This window comes from Acartia tonsa, chromosome 9, assembly GCF_053477335.1.
Source record: "Acartia tonsa isolate MP-2025a chromosome 9, ASM5347733v1, whole genome shotgun sequence".
Classification (NCBI taxonomy): Eukaryota; Metazoa; Arthropoda; class Copepoda; order Calanoida; family Acartiidae; genus Acartia; species Acartia tonsa.
In genome coordinates, this window is record NC_137268.1 from 15,587,708 (window position 1) to 15,606,615 (window position 18,908).

At 30.5% G+C, this 18,908-nt stretch overlaps 2 protein-coding genes across 3 annotated transcripts in view; both read right to left on the reverse strand.

Annotated features, from left to right (window-relative positions):
* Window positions 1-8,981, reverse strand: part of ssh (Protein phosphatase Slingshot) — a 62,988-nt gene extending 54,007 nt beyond the window's left edge. Inside the window, exon 1 of the mRNA XM_080171936.1 lies at window positions 8,914-8,981. The gene's annotated coding sequence lies outside the window, so the exon portion shown is untranslated. The remainder of the gene's footprint in view (window positions 1-8,913) is intronic.
* Window positions 8,979-18,908, reverse strand: part of LOC145328308 (uncharacterized) — a 68,948-nt gene continuing 59,018 nt past the window's right edge. Inside the window, exons 27-30 of one of the 2 annotated variants that reach the window (XR_013882418.1) lie at window positions 18,252-18,447; window positions 17,880-18,132; window positions 16,847-17,135; window positions 8,979-9,554 (exon numbers count right to left, since the gene is read on the reverse strand). Coding sequence is in view for 1 of the 2 variants with exons in the window: in XM_080171935.1 (XP_080028061.1) it covers window positions 16,943-17,135; window positions 17,880-18,132; window positions 18,252-18,447 (642 nt within the window). In the remaining variant the exon portion in view is untranslated. Of the gene's footprint in view, window positions 9,555-15,713; window positions 17,136-17,879; window positions 18,133-18,251; window positions 18,448-18,908 lie in introns of those variants that run through there. The other variant, XM_080171935.1, reaches the window with a different exon arrangement.

The following is an 18,908-nucleotide window of genomic DNA, read 5'->3' on the forward strand; positions in this document are numbered from 1 at the left end:
CAGGTCGAATTCCTGGACCAGTTATGCTTGAAGAATGGAGAGATGGTGAACCAGGTCGAACCCCTGGTGAAGGAGAGATATGTGATGGTTAAGAACACCATGTCATCATCCTGTCCATTGAAGGACACCACGACACCATCCTGTCTAGTGAAGGACAACATGTGGGTGGAGGACACCAACATAATGTCCAGGGAAAGATATGTGCCGTCCTGGACATGTACTATGTTGGTGGAGGACACCATGAAAGGGGAAAAGGTGCCGCCCTGGACATTGCAGGACAACATGTGGGTGGAGGACACCAACATAATGTCCAGGGAAAGATATGTGCCGCCCTGGACATGTACTATGTTGGTGGAGGACACCATGAAAGGGGAAAAGGTGCCGCCCTGGACATGTATCAGCAGGGAGAGAAGGATAGACATGTGTTGTTAAAAATATATCCTTTTATAGTTTGTTTATAGTTTATAGTTTATAGTTTGGAGACGAGGACAGTTGAGTATTGTTAAAATTTGTTAAAAATGTATTCTCTCTACAGTTTATTCCTTTCTACAATTTGCAGGAGAGACATGTGATGCTGGACCAGGTCGAATTCCTGGACCAGTTATGCTTGAAGAATGGAGAGATGGTGAACCAGGTCGAACCCCTGGTGAAGGAGAGATATGTGATGGTTAAGAACACCATGTCATCATCCTGTCCATTGAAGGACACCACGACACCATCCTGTCTAGTGAAGGACAACATGTGGGTGGAGGACACCAACATAATGTCCAGGGAAAGATATGTGCCGTCCTGGACATGTACTATGTTGGTGGAGGACACCATGAAAGGGGAAAAGGTGCCGCCCTGGACATTGCAGGACAACATGTGGGTGGAGGACACCAACATAATGTCCAGGGAAAGATATGTGCCGCCCTGGACATGTACTATGTTGGTGGAGGACACCATGAAAGGGGAAAAGGTGCCGCCCTGGACATGTATCAGCAGGGAGAGAAGGATAGACATGTGTTGTTAAAAATATATCCTTTTATAGTTTGTTTATAGTTTATAGTTTATAGTTTGGAGACGAGGACAGTTGAGTATTGTTAAAATTTGTTAAAAATGTATTCTCTCTACAGTTTATTCCTTTCTACAATTTGCAGGGAAGCAAGGATTACATGTACAGACGTATATTGTTAGACATGTATTTCTTTCTATAGCTCATTCAGGACAGACGTGTATTGATTAAACGAGTATTTCTTTCTACAATTTGCAGGGAAGAAGGATTTTCTCTACAGTTTTGGATTGTATCAGCAGGATATACATGTACTACGGCGATTTGACGGCGGTGTGGCGGCGATCGATTTTTGTAGTTTTGCAATTAAGATATCTATAATTGAATAAGTTTTGTATCTGATAGATTTGACGGCTTATAAAAATGTATAGAAGTTGTGCTTCTGGAAGTATTTTTATTGAGGAAATAAAACTCATTATTTGTGGAGCAACTTTTTCTATAATGAACGAAAATTTATCTGCTATTGTTATATCCATGTATATTACTGATCTAACTTGGAGATGTTATGTTACAAATTATATAGATTATTTGTGGAGCAACTTTTTCTAGAATGAACGAAAATTTATCTGCTATTGTTATATCCCTGTATATTACTGATCTTACTCGATTTTTTGGGAATGAACGTCAATTTATTTTCCATTGTTGTATCCATTGCTAATCAATGTAGATCTCTGATATTATTCGAATTAGTGGGATAAATGTTAATTTATCTGCCATTGTGGTGTCCATGCACAAGGTTAGAATTTATAACATATAATTTGGAAAGCGCTGACATTGTTTAAATAATAAGGAGAGAAACGAAGCAACTCTATAAAGTTTGTGATGGAAAATAATTTGATTTATGGTAATTATTTGAATTCTGGAAATATAACATTTTGTTAACTATTGAATACGAGTTTATGAGATTATGTTATTATGAAAATCAAAATATATGCATTTATTTTTTTTTTGTTTTGTTACACTGGAATTGGATATTTGGATATATTTATTTTTGTTTCAGACTATTGTGGTGTCTAACAGAGATAAGAATAATAAAAAAAAATTGAAGATGGATTAATTTCAACGAAAATAGGAATACAATTTTGTAAAATTGTTAATGGAAGAAAATTGATTTTATTAAATGTTAAAATCGTGATTTTATGAAAATTGGATAAAAATTTGAAATTAGATACTTTAAAAGGTATTAGAATTTTGATGAAAGGCTGTAAATTGTTTTAAAAGTTGAGTCAGTTATTATGGTTCTAAGTATTTAATTTTAAAACAATTATATTGCGGTTTATGTATAAATAAGAGTAAAGCTACTCTTAAGTTTATATGTATGGAAACAAAATATTTTGAATATGGTTAAAATGTGCTATGAATAATAACGATTGTACTTGCGTGAAGATAGATATGTGATCTTTGATCTGTGATATATTATTCATAGTACGAAATTTCTATTATAGATAGAACAGAAATTTTGTTTGTTTTGTTTTTGAATTTACGTTGATTTGGATTGATACATACTTGTCATCATGATCAGAAGAATGTGATATTTGATTGGTGAGCGGAATTTTTGTGGATTTAACTAGATTTATTTTAAACAATTAAATGGCGATTTAAGATTGGAATGCATAACTCAGCAAAAATTTTTAATGAAGCAAAAATTGTTATTCAGTATTTGATTATGATGTGAGATAGAGAGAGAGAGAGAGAGAGAGAGAGAGAGAGAGAGAGAGAGAGAGAGTGAGAGAGAGATATGTGTGTAGAATTGGATTGTACAATGGACATATTATATGTGGATTAATTATGATATGCAGAATTGAAATGTATAATGAACATATTATATATATATGAATGAATTATCGGAAATATTTGTATAGTAGGAAATGAATGTTATTGGAAATATTTGTATGGAGAGAAGAGAAAACTTGTTGATGTGTGTACAATGGATATATTATTTATGGATGTTTGTTGAAAATATTTGTATGGAGAGAAGAGAAAACTTGTTGGATGTGTGTACAATGGATATATTATTATCCATTGTACATTATATCCAATGATGGGTGATGCAATATAGATTAATACTAAATGTGTTGTTTAGACTTGGTGGTTAAATGTTGCAAGTTTAGTTTGACTTATATATGACTTCTATTGTAATTGAAACGTTTTCGAATATGATGTATAAACCAAGGATATTAATATTCATATTTATTGTAATGAGGATATGATGTATAAAAACAAAGATGACAGCATCCGTAAAAACGAAGCAATGGAATGGCAGGACAAATGGACATCAACACTTGTGTAGTGTCAAAATTAAATAATCAGAATATACGCGTATAAGATTCAATGCAAAAATTGTAAGCAAATTTGTTTGTAATAAACAAGGAAGACAACATTAATAAAAGCGAAGTATTGAATGGTAGGACAAACGAACATCAACACTTGCATAGTGTCAGAACTGAATAATCTTTGTAAAAAACAAGGAAGACAACATTAACAAAAGCGAAGCATTGAATGGTAGGACAAACGAACATCAACACTTGTATAGTGTCAAAACTGAGAAAATAAGTGTATAAGAGTCGATGTAAAATTGTAAGTAAATTTGTTAAAAAAAGAACTGATTGATACAGATTGATGTTTTACTTACATTTTATGAACTTGCTTATAGAGTGGCTTCGCTTGTAAACCGGCATCTACTTGTCGTTGGGTAGGTGATAGGTTTGAATCTCGGTCTGACACTGAGTCATAACTAACAAAGTTAAAAATGGTTCCTACTGCTACTATGTGAGATGTGTGACGTAAAAGTTAAAGTGGGGGAAATGTTTTGGCCAAAACTGGTGAAACTCGTTACCATGCACAGACGTTAAAAATGGTTCTCACTGCTACTATGTCAGATACTTGAAGTAAATGAAGTAAATAGTTAGAAGTAAATAGTTAGAGTGAGGGAATGCCTTGGGCCAAAACAGACGCAATTCAATACCATGCACAGTTAAAATTTCTCAAAAAAGGTTGTGCATCTCAGAGTGTTGGTTGTCTGAAGGGTGATTGGATGCTTGACATTGTAATCATAAGTATTGTACTTTGTTGTCCCAGGAATCAATATACATCAAAACAATCGGATAATTAGATCATATAGAAATTTGTGGTCAAATCAACATGTTTACAAATGGAAGTATGGACGTCATAGAAATGATTATAGTGTTGCTACGTTTTCTAAATTGTACTTACCTGCTGCAGAAATCATCATGTAAAGTTTGGAAGCGATAGGACAATGCTGACATGTATTAATTAACGAAAAAAGCTAAAAGGATTGACGTACAGAGTGACGGAAGGACGAACGGTCGTATGGATGGGCGGACCGAATTTGATTATAGAAAAAACAAATATATTAATAACACAGGGTGGTCAATCAAATTGCACTCAAACTTGAAATTGGAACATTATGTGTTGCTAAATTTTGGATGAATCAAAATAAGTTTTTTTTTAAGTTTTTGTTTAACTTAAATTTTTTGTTAAGGATACTCGATATAGAATAGTATATATTGCGATTTAGTGATGTTGATTCAGCAAAATTATTTATGAAGCTTAGAATTTCATGAAGCAAAATTGTTATAATGCATTAGATATTTGTGTGGAGCTGTCTCTCTTCATGGAGAAGGGGGGTGGGCAAAAATTTGGCAAGGAAAGTTTGCACTGTCTCTCGGAGTTGGTATGCGCAAGATGGGGTGGTGCAGAGAGGTAGCTGCAATGATGAGCAGGAGTTGGGCGTTGTATGCGCAAAAGTTGAGCTGCGCAAGAAAGTGCTCTCAGGTATAGAGAAAAATAGTTAGTTGTGCTTCAACTTTCAAGATTCTAATACATAAAAATAGTTGTGGATGATATAAGTTATTATTCAGATATTTCATAGAATAATTAGGTAAATTTTTACTGTATTAGACTAATATATTGTATTAAGAATTATTTTTATGTTGCTCGATTATTGACAAACATTTGATTAATATTATATTTCTTAATACATTTTTAAGAAGACATGTTGAAATTTTATTTGTTAAGTGATAACATTTAAGTATGGCATCTAAAATAATTGTATTATGTTTTAGATTGGTCGAAAAGAGGAGTAGTTATGGTGGTTGAGATACAGTATTACCTGTTGGTGAGTTTTAGTTTGCTAAGATTTTCTTTTTAATGATGTTCAATATTGATATACATTTGATTAATGTTATATATACTAATACATGTTAAAGAAATTATTTTATTTTGTTGAGTGAAAATAAAATATGTATTAAATAAGTTTTGGCATCTAAAATGATTGTATTTTGTTTTAGATCGGCCGCAAGAGAAGTAGTTGGTGGTGACTGAAATCTAGTTTTGAATTTGGCCATTGTTTTGTGTTGACATTGGTATTTTGGTATTTTGAGTGGAGGCTGGCACATGATACACTTTGCTCTGACCGATTATATGTTGAATTGTTGGTGGAGAGAGAGTGGAGGCTGGTACATGATACACTATGGTACATGACCGATTATATGTTGAATTTTATTAAAGGAGCGATATTTATGATTGGGTCAGTAATATTGTGAAACATGCTATTGCTGCTGGAGAATCTGTTTATAGATTAGATGTGAAGTCTGTTGAAGTTCAGAATGCTAAACAGGAAGCTAAACAGGAAGCTAAACAGGAAGCTAAACAGGAAGCTAAACAGGAAGCTAAACAGGATTGTTTAGTGATTTGGTCAGTAATATTGTAAAACATGCTATTGCTGCTGGAGAATCTGTTTATAGATTAGATGTGAAGTCTGTTGAAGTTCAGAATGCTAAACAGGAAGCTAAACAGGAAGCTAAACAGGATGCTAAAACTGCTCTCAATAATGCGGTCAAGAAGCTTGGAGTATCACCAGGAAGGTAGATATCAAGTTCAAGGTTCCTGTATTCTCTGGCAACTATAAAGAGATTTAGTGATCATGAAAAGTACCTGAAGCTAACAACTGAGTGCTTGCACAAAACTCCAAAGGAAGCCTGCGCTGTATTGACAACATATTTGGAATGTATGGAGCTGCTGGAGTTTATGGATTTACTAATATTCTGTCTATTGTGCAACAGAATATGTTTCCTCATGATGTACTAGAGCTGAAGAAGAGAGTTGAAAGTAAAAGGAGAGCTGATGATGTTACAGATTAAATACTTGCAAACAATGATTGATAAAGCTATCTTTGAGCTTGAATATGATATCTCTATATATGGGAAGACTATTACTGATCTTGGCAAGAAGAATCTTAAATCAACCAGTAGTGGCAAATCATATGCAACTAATGATAGTACTGGTGATAGTGATGATCATAATCCTACTGAAGCAAGTCAATCTGTTGGTACTGGTGATAGTGATAATCATAATCCTACTGAAGCAAGTCAATCTGTTGGTACTGTTGTTGCAACCCTTTCTCAACCTGTTATAAGTACTTCAATCAACAGTCCAACTGCTGCCAAGGAGAAGAAAAGTAATTTAGATTTATAGATTGCTAGATTTATAATAACTGTTGAAAAGTTTTGAAGACTTGGAGGTGTTAAATTTAAGCATTTAAGCAACAGTTGTGGATAATAAGACGTCGGAGAGTAGTTTTGAAGCTTAATTTGAAAATTGAGGATTTGTATGTCAAGGATAATGAAATAACATTGAGTTAAACGAAATATGTTGATATTGTAACATTTTTGAACAGATGTGCACAGTGTGCCAGAATAACGTAAATAAATGCACAGTGAGTCAGGTAGATACAAAGAGCTAAACGAATTATGTTGATATTTATTTTGAACAGATGTGCACAGTGTGTCAGGATGATGCAAATAAATGCACAGTGAGTCAGGTAGCTACAAAGAGATGTTTTTACAGTTGTCAAAATGAGAAGTATTTAGTTGATAGATAATGATATACAGAGATATACACCATGGGCTAGAAGCTATTGTGAAGTTGTGCAGAATTTTAAAATAGCATGCATTGTATCTTAAATATATTTATGACTGATAAAACGGATATTTGTAAGTTGTTAATACAGTGGGCAGTTAAAGTAAAATGCTGGTTAGTGAAACTTTAGCTGTTCTAAAGAAGGCGGGGCTTAAAGATGATGTGGCTGTTGTAGATTTGACTGCCAGGTTGGATATCTTACTTGTCAATAGCTGGTGTTTTTGTCGATAGTTAGTATTGAAAAACGAAATGGATCAGATTTCAAATCAATCTATGGCGAAGGTTTTGGTTGCTTTTGTTCGGCTGCAGTTTTCTCTGTGTTTGTTGTTTCTGTTCATTGTTTTCAACGTTATCATTGGTTGGAGTGTCGACAGTAGCATCATTGTTATAACGAAAATCATTGGCAGTTTCTGTATTTTGAATGACATGTCGATTTTTGGATTCTAACAGAGATGTTAATAGCAGTTATTGTGGTTGTCATTATTAGGCTTAAGTCATGCATGACTATGCAAAAGATATAATCTCCTGGATGATAAATGTGAACAGCAGTTCTGATTTTTGACCTGAGACCTCAAACATTTGGCAGGTTTGGCTACTAGAATGGTTGAGTTAGATGCTTGGTTGGCTAACCTGCAGGATCAGCAACGTATTTTGAATCAGGAAAGGGTGAATTTTGGGAAGTAGCTAGAGTCGATGCTAGAAAGGATTCGATCCCAATTTTTTTGAAGAGATTGGAGGCTTCTTGTGGTGGAGGTGAATGGCTGTTGTGTTGTTTGAGAAAATCACAGTTGCTAAGTGGAAACCAGTTTATAACTAAGCTAAGGTCAACTGGTATGGTTATATCGTTTGTGGTGTTGTAGCATTGGTATGGTTATGTCATTTGTGAGATGATTGATGGATTGATGGATAATGATGGATTGATGGATATGAATGATACTACTATTATCAAGAAAAATTTGGCAAAAGAAAATGAATATTATGATCAATGATTATGAATAATTATAGTTTTATGTGTGTTAATTCATAGTTTTATTTTATGTGTTAATGTTTAAGTATTTGTTGAGGCAGTAGTAGTCTCGAAAAGGTTCAAAATTAATGTTTTATATTAATGCTCTATAATGCCATGTTTTAAATCTGATGGTTATATGTTAATCAATGTTTTGTATGTTAATCAATGCATTATATGTTAATCAATGCATTTTCAATGATTATATGTTAATCAATGTTTTTTTTTTAAAAATATTAAAAAAGAAAAAAAAAACACATAAAGAAAAAAGGAATATATATAAAAAAAAAGAACACAAAAGAGTTCTAAGGAACCAAAATAATAAAAAAATGTATATGAAGTGTTTAAAGATCTGGAAATAAAATAAAAAAAAAATAAAATAAAAAATATGGCAGGTGTCATACCAGATCAATTATTATCTATTTAATAAGCATTCAATGCTACTTATAATATATATATGATAATTAACATGTAATAAACATATTGTTATATTCAATCTGAAATATTACAGTTTTGAAATCCATGTTCATGTTAAAGCCAGGGAGAAATGTGATGTATAGTCCCTTTCTTCCTGACTTGAGAGCAATGTATGTATTTTGTATTTTAGCTTTTAGTTCTTGTGTCAACCGTTTCGGAGCAAGACCTTTGCTCTGCAACTCGGCACGAACCCAAAAGTGAATACTTGCTATTATATTTAATATTATTATTGTATGTTTAACTTGTCTTGAATTAATACACTTTATTAGAATATTTAGCTGTTTATTCTTACTATTGCTACACGTCAGTACCATGATATAATTGACTGTTTACTGTCCCCTTCCTTCTTGACTTACATGTTAGCTGGTTAGAAGGCAATTCATTAGTTACAATGAAAATAAGAAAGCTGATTTGAAAACAAAAAATAAAAAATTCTTACTATTCGCACAAAAATCCATGAATTTTCTTCCACTGTTCACAACTTGTTTACATTTTGCAGTGAAATCTGAAATTATAACACGTTGGTATATCTACAATTACAAATAAGCAAATCAATCCCAAAATTCAATATTACAAAACCTAGATATATTGCATCGAAATTATATTTTTAAAGAATTGTCTGATTTATTGTTAGTAGCGTAGCTACTCTATACATTGGGTTAATCCATCTGTCCGTACTTTTATTCATTACTTTGGTAATCATTAAAGGATTTATTGAGGTTTGGCGATATTGTTGTTACCTATAGATTAAACACAATTTCGTTAACTAAAAGCTAAGATTAATCAGGTTTGCTAAAATGCCACTACCGTGTCTCTATTATTCTTTAAATTACATTTTTATCTTTAAGGAAAAACAAATTAAAGTTTTTAAATAGTGCTTTTGGGACAGATTTGACTTTAATAATAAACCATTGTTTTACAACATACATAATAATAATATAAATATAATAATAATGTTGGTGGTTCAAATAATATAGAAATAATAACAATGGTTAATATTATTACAATGCAATATTATAATCAGTTAAAGGCTTCATAAGTTAGATAATAAAACTGTTTATTTTTGTATTTTAATGCCGGCTATTTAATATAAATAAAATCATATGAATATATGCAAATCAAAATGTTTATAAAAAAATCAAAGATAAAATTTGGTAAAGTAATAAGACTAGTAAAAATATAAATAGCATTAGTAATAATAATGGTTGGTTATACTGTTTATAAGTGTTAGGTAATAAAACCAATTAAAATAGCAAATAAAAATAAAATAATTTAAATTATGTTTCTATTTTACAATAAAAAGCAATAAGACACAATATTTTTAAAATTCAGAGTAAAATTAATATTTTGGCAAGAAAGTATGTTAAGTATTTAAGTTAAAATAAAGAGATTATTTGGTAAGCCAAGTATTGTATAAATATGTATTAAATATTCTATGATTGTATCATCATGTTAAATGTGAATATTTTTGTGACTAAAATAGTAAAATATTTAGGTTATAATAAAACCTTACCGTAAATTTTTCAATAAAAATGTGTGTTTTTAGTAATAATAACCCTGTTAAAACATATTACACATTATGAATAATTTAATTTTTTCTAAACTAATTCTAAAATTCTAAGACAGAAAAATCTAGGGATTACTTTAAAAATTCAAACTTACTTCTAGTCTTATAAAAATAAAGTTTTTTTTCTTGTTATTGAGCAAGATATTTTAAAACTGTTACAGGGGGGTTGTTTAAGTAGTTTTAGTGTAGAATTAGAACATCTGAACAAAGGTTGTGAAGATAAAAAATCTTGCATTAACTGATATGGTTGTACAAAATTTGGCACAATTGTATCAAAATGGTTAAAAATCAGGATGGAGGGCGGGGGGGACAATGACAAATAAAGATTCGCTTCTATCCAATATTTTCCAAGGTGGACTGAATGGATGAAGATTAACTTATCTTTAATTGTCCCATCCCTTTATCCATATTAAACACATTTTCTTTAAAAATCATGCAACCTTAAATCAAATTGCATGATTTAAAGATGTAAGATAATTATTTGAAAATATATCTTTATTTTTTAATAACATGTACAACAATGTACAAATATAAATATTCAAGAACAGCACCCTTTATGGAAATTTTTATAAACACCAATTTTTTAACAATAAATCATCTAGTGAAAAACCTTAACAGTGAATGATAAAAAAACTTGCTCACAATAAAATCACAGTTTTGCAAATAGATATCAGTTTAAAATTTAACAATGTGACCCCCATAAAAACAATATTTTTTCTCTTAGCATTTTATTTAATCCTAAGTTTTCATCCTATAAACACATGTATTTGTAATTCATTTCCTATACAAGGGATCAAATTAACAAAATGTCAAAGTTTAACAAGTTAAGTGTAGAAACTACACTAACAGAAGATATTCGGGATATCAAGGATAGACTATCTAAATTAGAAGTAATTGAGAGTCTGTCTGCCCGTATTACTGCAAATGAAAAAGAACTGGCTTCTCTTTCTAAAGCCATGAGTGATTTGCAGGACGCAAATACTGATCTGAAAGAGGAGATAAAGAAGCTCAATGATGATCTTGAGTCCAGGCCTAAAAAGGCAGATTTAGATGCTTTAAAAAGCGAACTATCTGCATTTAAAGCACAAATTAATGATAAGGATATACTTCCCTTAAAGGAAGGACTTGAGACTGTCAGAGAAGGAGTGGATGCTAGAGAGCAGGCATCAAGGAATTACTGTGTGCGTATAAATGGCTTATTTGTACCAGAAGCCCAAGCCAAAAATATCTCTGAATATGACCATGCTAAGCTTTGTATGGCTGCTGTGCATGAAGTGCTTGAGCCTGTGTTGATCAAAAAGAAAGATTCTATTGGTTTCAGCGTTGAACATCCATCAGATTACATCGAAACAGCTCATGTATTGCCCATCCCAAAGAGTGGTAATTATATGTGCCCACCTATTTTTGTGCGTTTCAAAAACCGCAACCTTCGAAATCTAATTCTTGCCAACAAAAATTTTGCTAAGGTTCGGAAAATTGATAGTGAAAAAGGCACAAAAAGCTATCGTATTGCTGCTGATCTTACTAAACGCCGTTATGCTGTCATGCAAAAATTGATTCAATCTGAGAAATTTGAAAAAGTTTGGCATTTAGATGGCAAAATTGTCAAATTTATTACCAAAAAGAGTGAGAAAGTATTTAAAGTAAAAATGTTTGAAATCACACCCAATCAAATAATTGAGAAATATTGTTAAGAGATAAACATTATTATTCTATTATATGTAATACTTTGATTAAGTTTTATCCTCTTACATTATATTTTACAATATTTTAATTATAGAGTAGCTTCGCAACTAAAAATTGCTTCATGTAAATATAATTTTATACCCTTGTTAGTGATCTTTGTTTATATGTTAAATTATACCCAATTTCCATATCTTTCATTCATTAAAAACTTCTCCCTATTTTCCCCTTACAGCCCCAACTTCCTTTCTTCATTATACCTTTTATGTATATGTCTCACACTATGTTTATGTAATGATTTTCGATAGGGTGGGCAGTATCTGTCAGATTTTAAATAATATTGAATATGATTTCTTATCTAGATATAAAGATTCTACATTAAATGGTAATAATTATGAAAATCCGTATTATGAAATTGATTTATCATGTGCATATTTTAATAACAAACAATTTATTGAAAAATGTAAACAATTTAAAACATTAAAATTTCTCTCTTGGAACATACAAAGTCTCAATAGTAAATTTATTCAGCTTAAAGAATATATAGATTATTTAAAAGAAAATAAAGTCATAATAGATGTAATATCATTGCAAGAAGTCTGGACTATCTATGACCAAGATATTTTTAAAATAGATGATTATATCTTTATCTATAAGTGTAGAAAGAATAAAGGGGGCGGCGGGATAGCCTATTATATTCATAAAAATCTAAAATTCAAAATATTGAATGAATTGTCAACATTTGAAGAAGGTTTATTTGAGTCACTCACAATTCAACTTGAATATAACAGAGAGAAATTTGTTTTAAGTAATGTCTACCGGCCTAATACTACTAAAATTGGATTTACAGAATCTCAACAAATGGATTTTTTTATTGATAATTTTTCTAACCTACAAAGTAAATTAATGTCTTTTAAATGTGCCTCTTACATTTTCACAGATTCTAATTTTGATATTCTAAAATACTATTGTCATGAAAAAACAAATGATTTTCTTGAAAATTGCATTGCAAATGGTTTTTTATCTTTGATAACAAGACCAACAAGAATTTCTAGAACAACAGCAACATGTATTGACCAAATTTTTACTAACGCAAAAGATAATAGTTTTCATTCAGGAATTTTATTAAATGATATATCTGATCATTTTCCAATTTTCACAATAACACCTTATTCATATAAAGCAAGTAAAGAATCGTTTATTTTTACAAGAAATATTAATGAAGAAAAAATTACTGAGTTTATCAATCTATTAAGAAATGTTAATTGGGAAAATGTAACTAACAGTATGGAACCCCAACATTGCTTTAATAAATTTTATGAGCTTTTTAATGAATTTTATGAACTTTCTTTTCCTTTACAAAAGATAAGAATTAATAAGAACATACATAAAATTGAAAAATTTATGACTGATGGTTTAATGAGATGTAGAGATAAAAAATTTGAATTGTTAACGTTAAGTATTAATGAACCAACTGCTGAAAATATTAGGTTATATAATAGATATAGAAATGTCTATAATCGTGCAATAAAAACAGCTAAAAAATTGTATTATTGTAATGAGCTAAAAAAATGTAAATCTGACTTGAGGAAAACTTGGGATATTATTAGAGATGCAATCCGAAAAACAAAAGATAAAGCAACATGTATCAATGAATTGAAGTTTAATGATTCTATATATTTGGATAATGCAGAAATTTCTGAGAAATTGAATGAACACTTCACTTCTGTAGCAAGCAAGATATCATCTAAAATAAATCCTTCTAACATTGATCCGTGTAGCTATATACCTAATTATAATTCCAGTTTTAAAATGCATACAATAAACCCAAATATAGTTATAGATATTGTTAAAAAAATGGGAAATAAACAAAGTATGGACATTTTTGGCCTGTCAAACTCTTTTTTAAAGAAAATTATTTCTGTTATTGCTCTTCCTCTCTCTCATGTCATTAACCAAACTATTTTAACTGGAAAAATACCTTCTGAATTAAAAATCGCAAAAGTTATACCTATTTTTAAGTTAAAAGGGAATAATTCTAATGAAAAAGCTGATCCATCAAACTATAGGCCAATAAGTTTATTAGCTATTTTCTCAAAAGTTTTAGAAAAAGTCATTTATCAACAACTTTCTTGTTATTTGATTAGTAATAATATCATTTTTGAACATCAGTATGGATTTCAATCAAAAAAGTCTACAATACACCCTGTGGTACACCTCTTAAATTACATAGCCGAAGCAAAAAACGATAATAAAACTGTAATTGGAGTCTTCTGTGATCTTGCAAAATGTTTTGATACAATTCCACACCATATTTTAATTAAAAAGTTGTCAAAAATTGGCATTAATGGCATTGAACTTGAATGGTTTAAAAATTATTTAAGTAATAGACAGCAATTTGTACATGTAAACAACACTGACTCAACAAAGCTGAAAATAGATAGAGGCGTCCCACAGGGCTCTATTTTAGGACCAATTCTATTTTTAATCTACATAAATGATCTTAAAAACTGTACTGATTTATTTACCCTATTATTTGCTGATGACAGTAATTTTTTAATTTCTGGTAAAAACTTTACAGAGATAAAACTGAAATTAAACAATGAACTTAAAAAGATATCTGATTGGTTTAGGAGTAATCAAATGAGCTTAAATCCTGATAAAACTAAAATTATGATATTTAATAAAAACGAAAATACTATTGATTGGAATGCTCTTAATATTAAGCTAAACTTTAACAATGAAAATGAGTTTGATCCTGAGAAAATAAAAATCTTAAATTATGTCAATTCAAGTAGCAATATTCCTGCAATTAAATTCCTAGGTGTATTTATAGATCCTTCTTTAAATTTTAAATATCATGTAGAACATTTACGTAAAAAAATTTCTAGTTCCTTATTTCTTATAAATAGAGCTAAACATATACTGAATTTAGATAGCAAAAAAATGCTTTTTCATTCCCTTATAAATAGTCATTTACTTTACTGTTTACCTGCCTGGAGTTGTGGTCTTAAATCTACTATGGAACCATTAATTAAATTGCAAAAAAAGGCAATAAGAATTGTTTTTAGTAAGAAACACATCTCACACACAATGCCTTTATTTAAAAAAATGAATGTCCTTCCTTTACATGAATCAGCTAATTATTTGAAATTATTATTTATGTATGATTTTATAAACAGTAAGCTACCAAGTTCCTTTCAAGGTACATGGCTTCGCCGTAACCAATTACATACCAGAAATCTTAGAAACTCAAATATGTTTGATGTTAAAAAGCCGAAGTTTAAATCTATTGAAAGATTTCCTAAGTATCATTTTCAAGAATTATGGAATAACCATTGTAATAATGATTTATTAACCCACAATCAACCAAGAAAAAAATTTATTAAAAATCTAAAAGAATCTTTGTTATCAAGCTTAATTCTAGTGTGTAACAACCCATTATGTCAAGAATGTAGATAAATTTATATTTCTTTTCAATATTGTTTGAAATCTGATAAATTAATCAAAATTTATTTGTTTAAATTTTTTTTAAATTTCTATTATTGCAATAATGGTGTGAGACTTGTATGCCCTAATCAATCCTTCCTATTATCATTCTTTCCTCTCCAATATGATTTCATTTATTGCTTATTATCTTTTTTTTTGTCTTATTTATATGGCCTGTATGAAAACAATGTGTGAATACACATTACTGCATACTCCTATTTTTTAGGAAACTGCCATTTGGGAAGAAAATATTTTTATAAATTAACCATATCAATAAAATTTTTCTGTATATATAAATGTATATAATATTCATTTAATTCATTTATTATTGTAGTTTTTTTTTCTATGTATGTACACCCAAGAATAATAAATCTAATCTAAATCTAAGTTTAATACTTTAAAAATACCCTGTACAGGAATTAATTTTTAAACAGACAATTTATGTTAATGATTATAATGAACCACATAATCATCAGATAAAATGCATCTGACTTATTAAAAAATGATGGCTTGTAAATGTTCAAATATATGACTCGAGTATAAAGGTGGGTTAAATATAAAATAATGCTGAAATGATTGGAAATAACCATGAATTGAATACTGCATAAAAGGGGTTGTTTCAATAACAATTTGTTGTACCATAAAAATATTTATAAATAGTATTAAAAGAATTATTCTTGTGTTAAGGTGAAAAAGTAGTTAAAAGTTTAAGAAATCTTAAAATTGAAACACCCCTTTTTACTTTGAAAACCTGACAAATTTCTTGTGACAGAAAATAATGTAAATTGTACCATGCATACATATTTGTATATTATAATGTAGATGAGTATATACAGTGCAGGTTAACATTACAGGGTCCCACATTCAGGTCATAGGACTAAACTTTTAACTGCCTTCCAAAGTAAATTTGGTAATAGTGTGTAAAAAATTGACCTTTTAATTTAAAATATATTTGCCATTATGGAAAACTATTCTAGCAGGGTAAAGAAAACTTTCCAAACTTTTACAAATATATAAACACCAGGGATTTAAAGGGATAAGACAATGGCCGATAAATTTATGTGTACCTCCAATGATTAACACATAAATGTACCTCTTCTGTATATGACAATTAGTTGTTTAAATGTTTGGACAATAAACTTAATGAACCAAACAATCAAAATTCGATATAAGTCCCCAAAGTTGTGTAGACAAAGAATAACAAACGTTATTAAAAAACTTTGGGGACTAGTGTAATAAACAGGCCATTGTCCCCATCCATCATTTTGCCAAATTTAAAATTTTATAGTTCATGCCCTAAATATGGGGCACTGTAGAAAATATTACAGATGTACAACAGAGGTGCAAGATTAAAGTATGTATATTAATATGGGTATAGTTTCAACAATATATCAAAATACAGGGTGTCTCTGAAACTGTAACAAATCAAATTCTTCTTATTTAACTCACATTGCAATAATTCGTATCTGACAAACCTAGTGTTTAATCATATAATGACTATAATATTCATCTTAATACCAAATTGAGACACCCTGAATATACAAAATAGGTTGTATGTATATAAATAACAATTAATAGCTGTATATTAACATGGTAAAAGTGAATAAATATCAAGTATAAAAAAGTTTTTTACCTTGTTCCAGACTGACAATATTCAAACTTACTTCATTTCAAGATATTTTCTAAAGCCAGTTTATTATGTTTTGGCCTAAAAAATACCATTTTTCTCTTATTTTTCAACTTTGGCTTCTTGCTGTTTAAGCTCGACTAGCTTGGTTAGCTTGCAGCTGTTAGCATCTTCATTGTTGGCCATCTTGCAGCTGTTTTCATTGGTTGTATTGCAGCTGTCACTAGAAGATTTTCCATTGTATGATAAGTTTCCTCCAATGTATAGGCTGCTGTTGTCTGTTACTTTCACTCCACTGATAAGTAAAAAGAATTAATGTCTTTAATGCAAAGTGACAAAAATTTGTTGATAACAATTCGATGCGTTTTCAAACAAAGTACCCTTAGGGTTAAGACACTATCTATAATACAAAGTAGAATGATGAAGATTAAGATCTCGGTAACCACTGTACCGATTGGATTCTACTCTTCAGGGAATATACCTACTGGTCTTGTGGTGGTTTTAGGCTATTTTCTTGGAGGGTGGGAATTTTTTGCATATATTTTGCGAATTCGCCATTTGTTTGCAAAAAAAAATTGCGACTCATTCGCAATTTTTACAGCTGGGATTGGCGATTAATTCGCAATTTTTCGGCTGGGTAGGTAAGAAAAGAGGCTAGGGGCGAAGCTGCTAGTATGTATAAAAGAGCACCCATTCAAATCAGTATTGTGATTATTTGACAATATCTGCCAAAAAATTATATACAGTAGAATTGTTAAATCCCTGTTTGTTTAGGGACACAAAACCCATGTTAATATTCTTAAAAATATTCCTTTTTGAATTAGTTTAAATATATATAAGCTTCAACAGGTCTTTATGAAATCATAAAATACAAAAACAATAACCCTTTAATCTAGTTAGATTGAAAAGGTTTTCATTAATTTTAAATTCTAATAACTGATAAATGATTTTTTCTCTTAAATAAAATACTGTAACATTAGAGAGAAAAAAATGTTTACAAGGGGCAATAGGTACTGGTATAGTATATGAAGATTACTACCTTGAATAAGAAGCATATTTATCTTGTTTGTTCTTAATACTGCTCCCACTTGTAACATCACCGCTGCTAAGCTCAAAGCTTCTATGACTAATGCTGACACTGTTGGCAGCACTTACATTATTGCTGCTAAACTGACTGTTGAATGAACTGCCAGCAGCTTGATTCTGACTGCTGCTGGCGGCTGTAGAAGTTGGTGGTGGGACTATTAACAGTTTCTTCGGTATTGCACCTGTTTTGCTTCCAAAATATTGACCTAAAACGATTAATTTTACCTTTATTCTAAAAAATCAGTAAATGGCCATTGGTAATGTCGTTACAATATTTTTAAACGATAAGGGAATTTGACAAATGTGATGTTCATGTTTACAATACCTGAAAAGCTCAGGGGACTAAAATGCTTTCTGCCAGACTTGCCAACCGCCGCTCCTTTTGAGGATCCCGCGGGTGGTACATCAAATATTGCCCGCCGCGCCTTCACAAAACCGTTTTGCTCATAGCGGGGCCGCGGTTGTCGCCGTTTTGTATGGTCAAATATCTGCAGCTTGGATTGTACTATTCCATGACAAACCTAAATATAAATAAATCATTGAAAGCTTCCCTAAAAAGAAAAAAAAGAAGCAAATGTCGTATGCCAAATATTAACAATTTATATTATAAGACTTGCAATTATTGTTTGTTTCTTCAATAATGAAGACTTCATTCCACATAATTAATTAGGTTTATATGGAACGCTTGCCAAAACTCTAAGCCAGGATGATGTAATAATTGAGTAGCTTCCATGAGAATTGCGGGTCAGCTTGTAATGCAACATATATACACTCAGCTGAGGCGAAAGGCTTACTCGTTAAAGTTAATTTGACGTTAGTTATAAAATATTTTCTATTTTGATTTTCATTTAGTAACATGAGTAGTATGATAATATAATTTGACGTATAATTGGTTTTCTTCCACTTTTTAAATGAATTTGCTAACGTAACATACGTACAAAAAATTAAGGAAAAATTTAATATTTTTACATCAGTTTTCTTT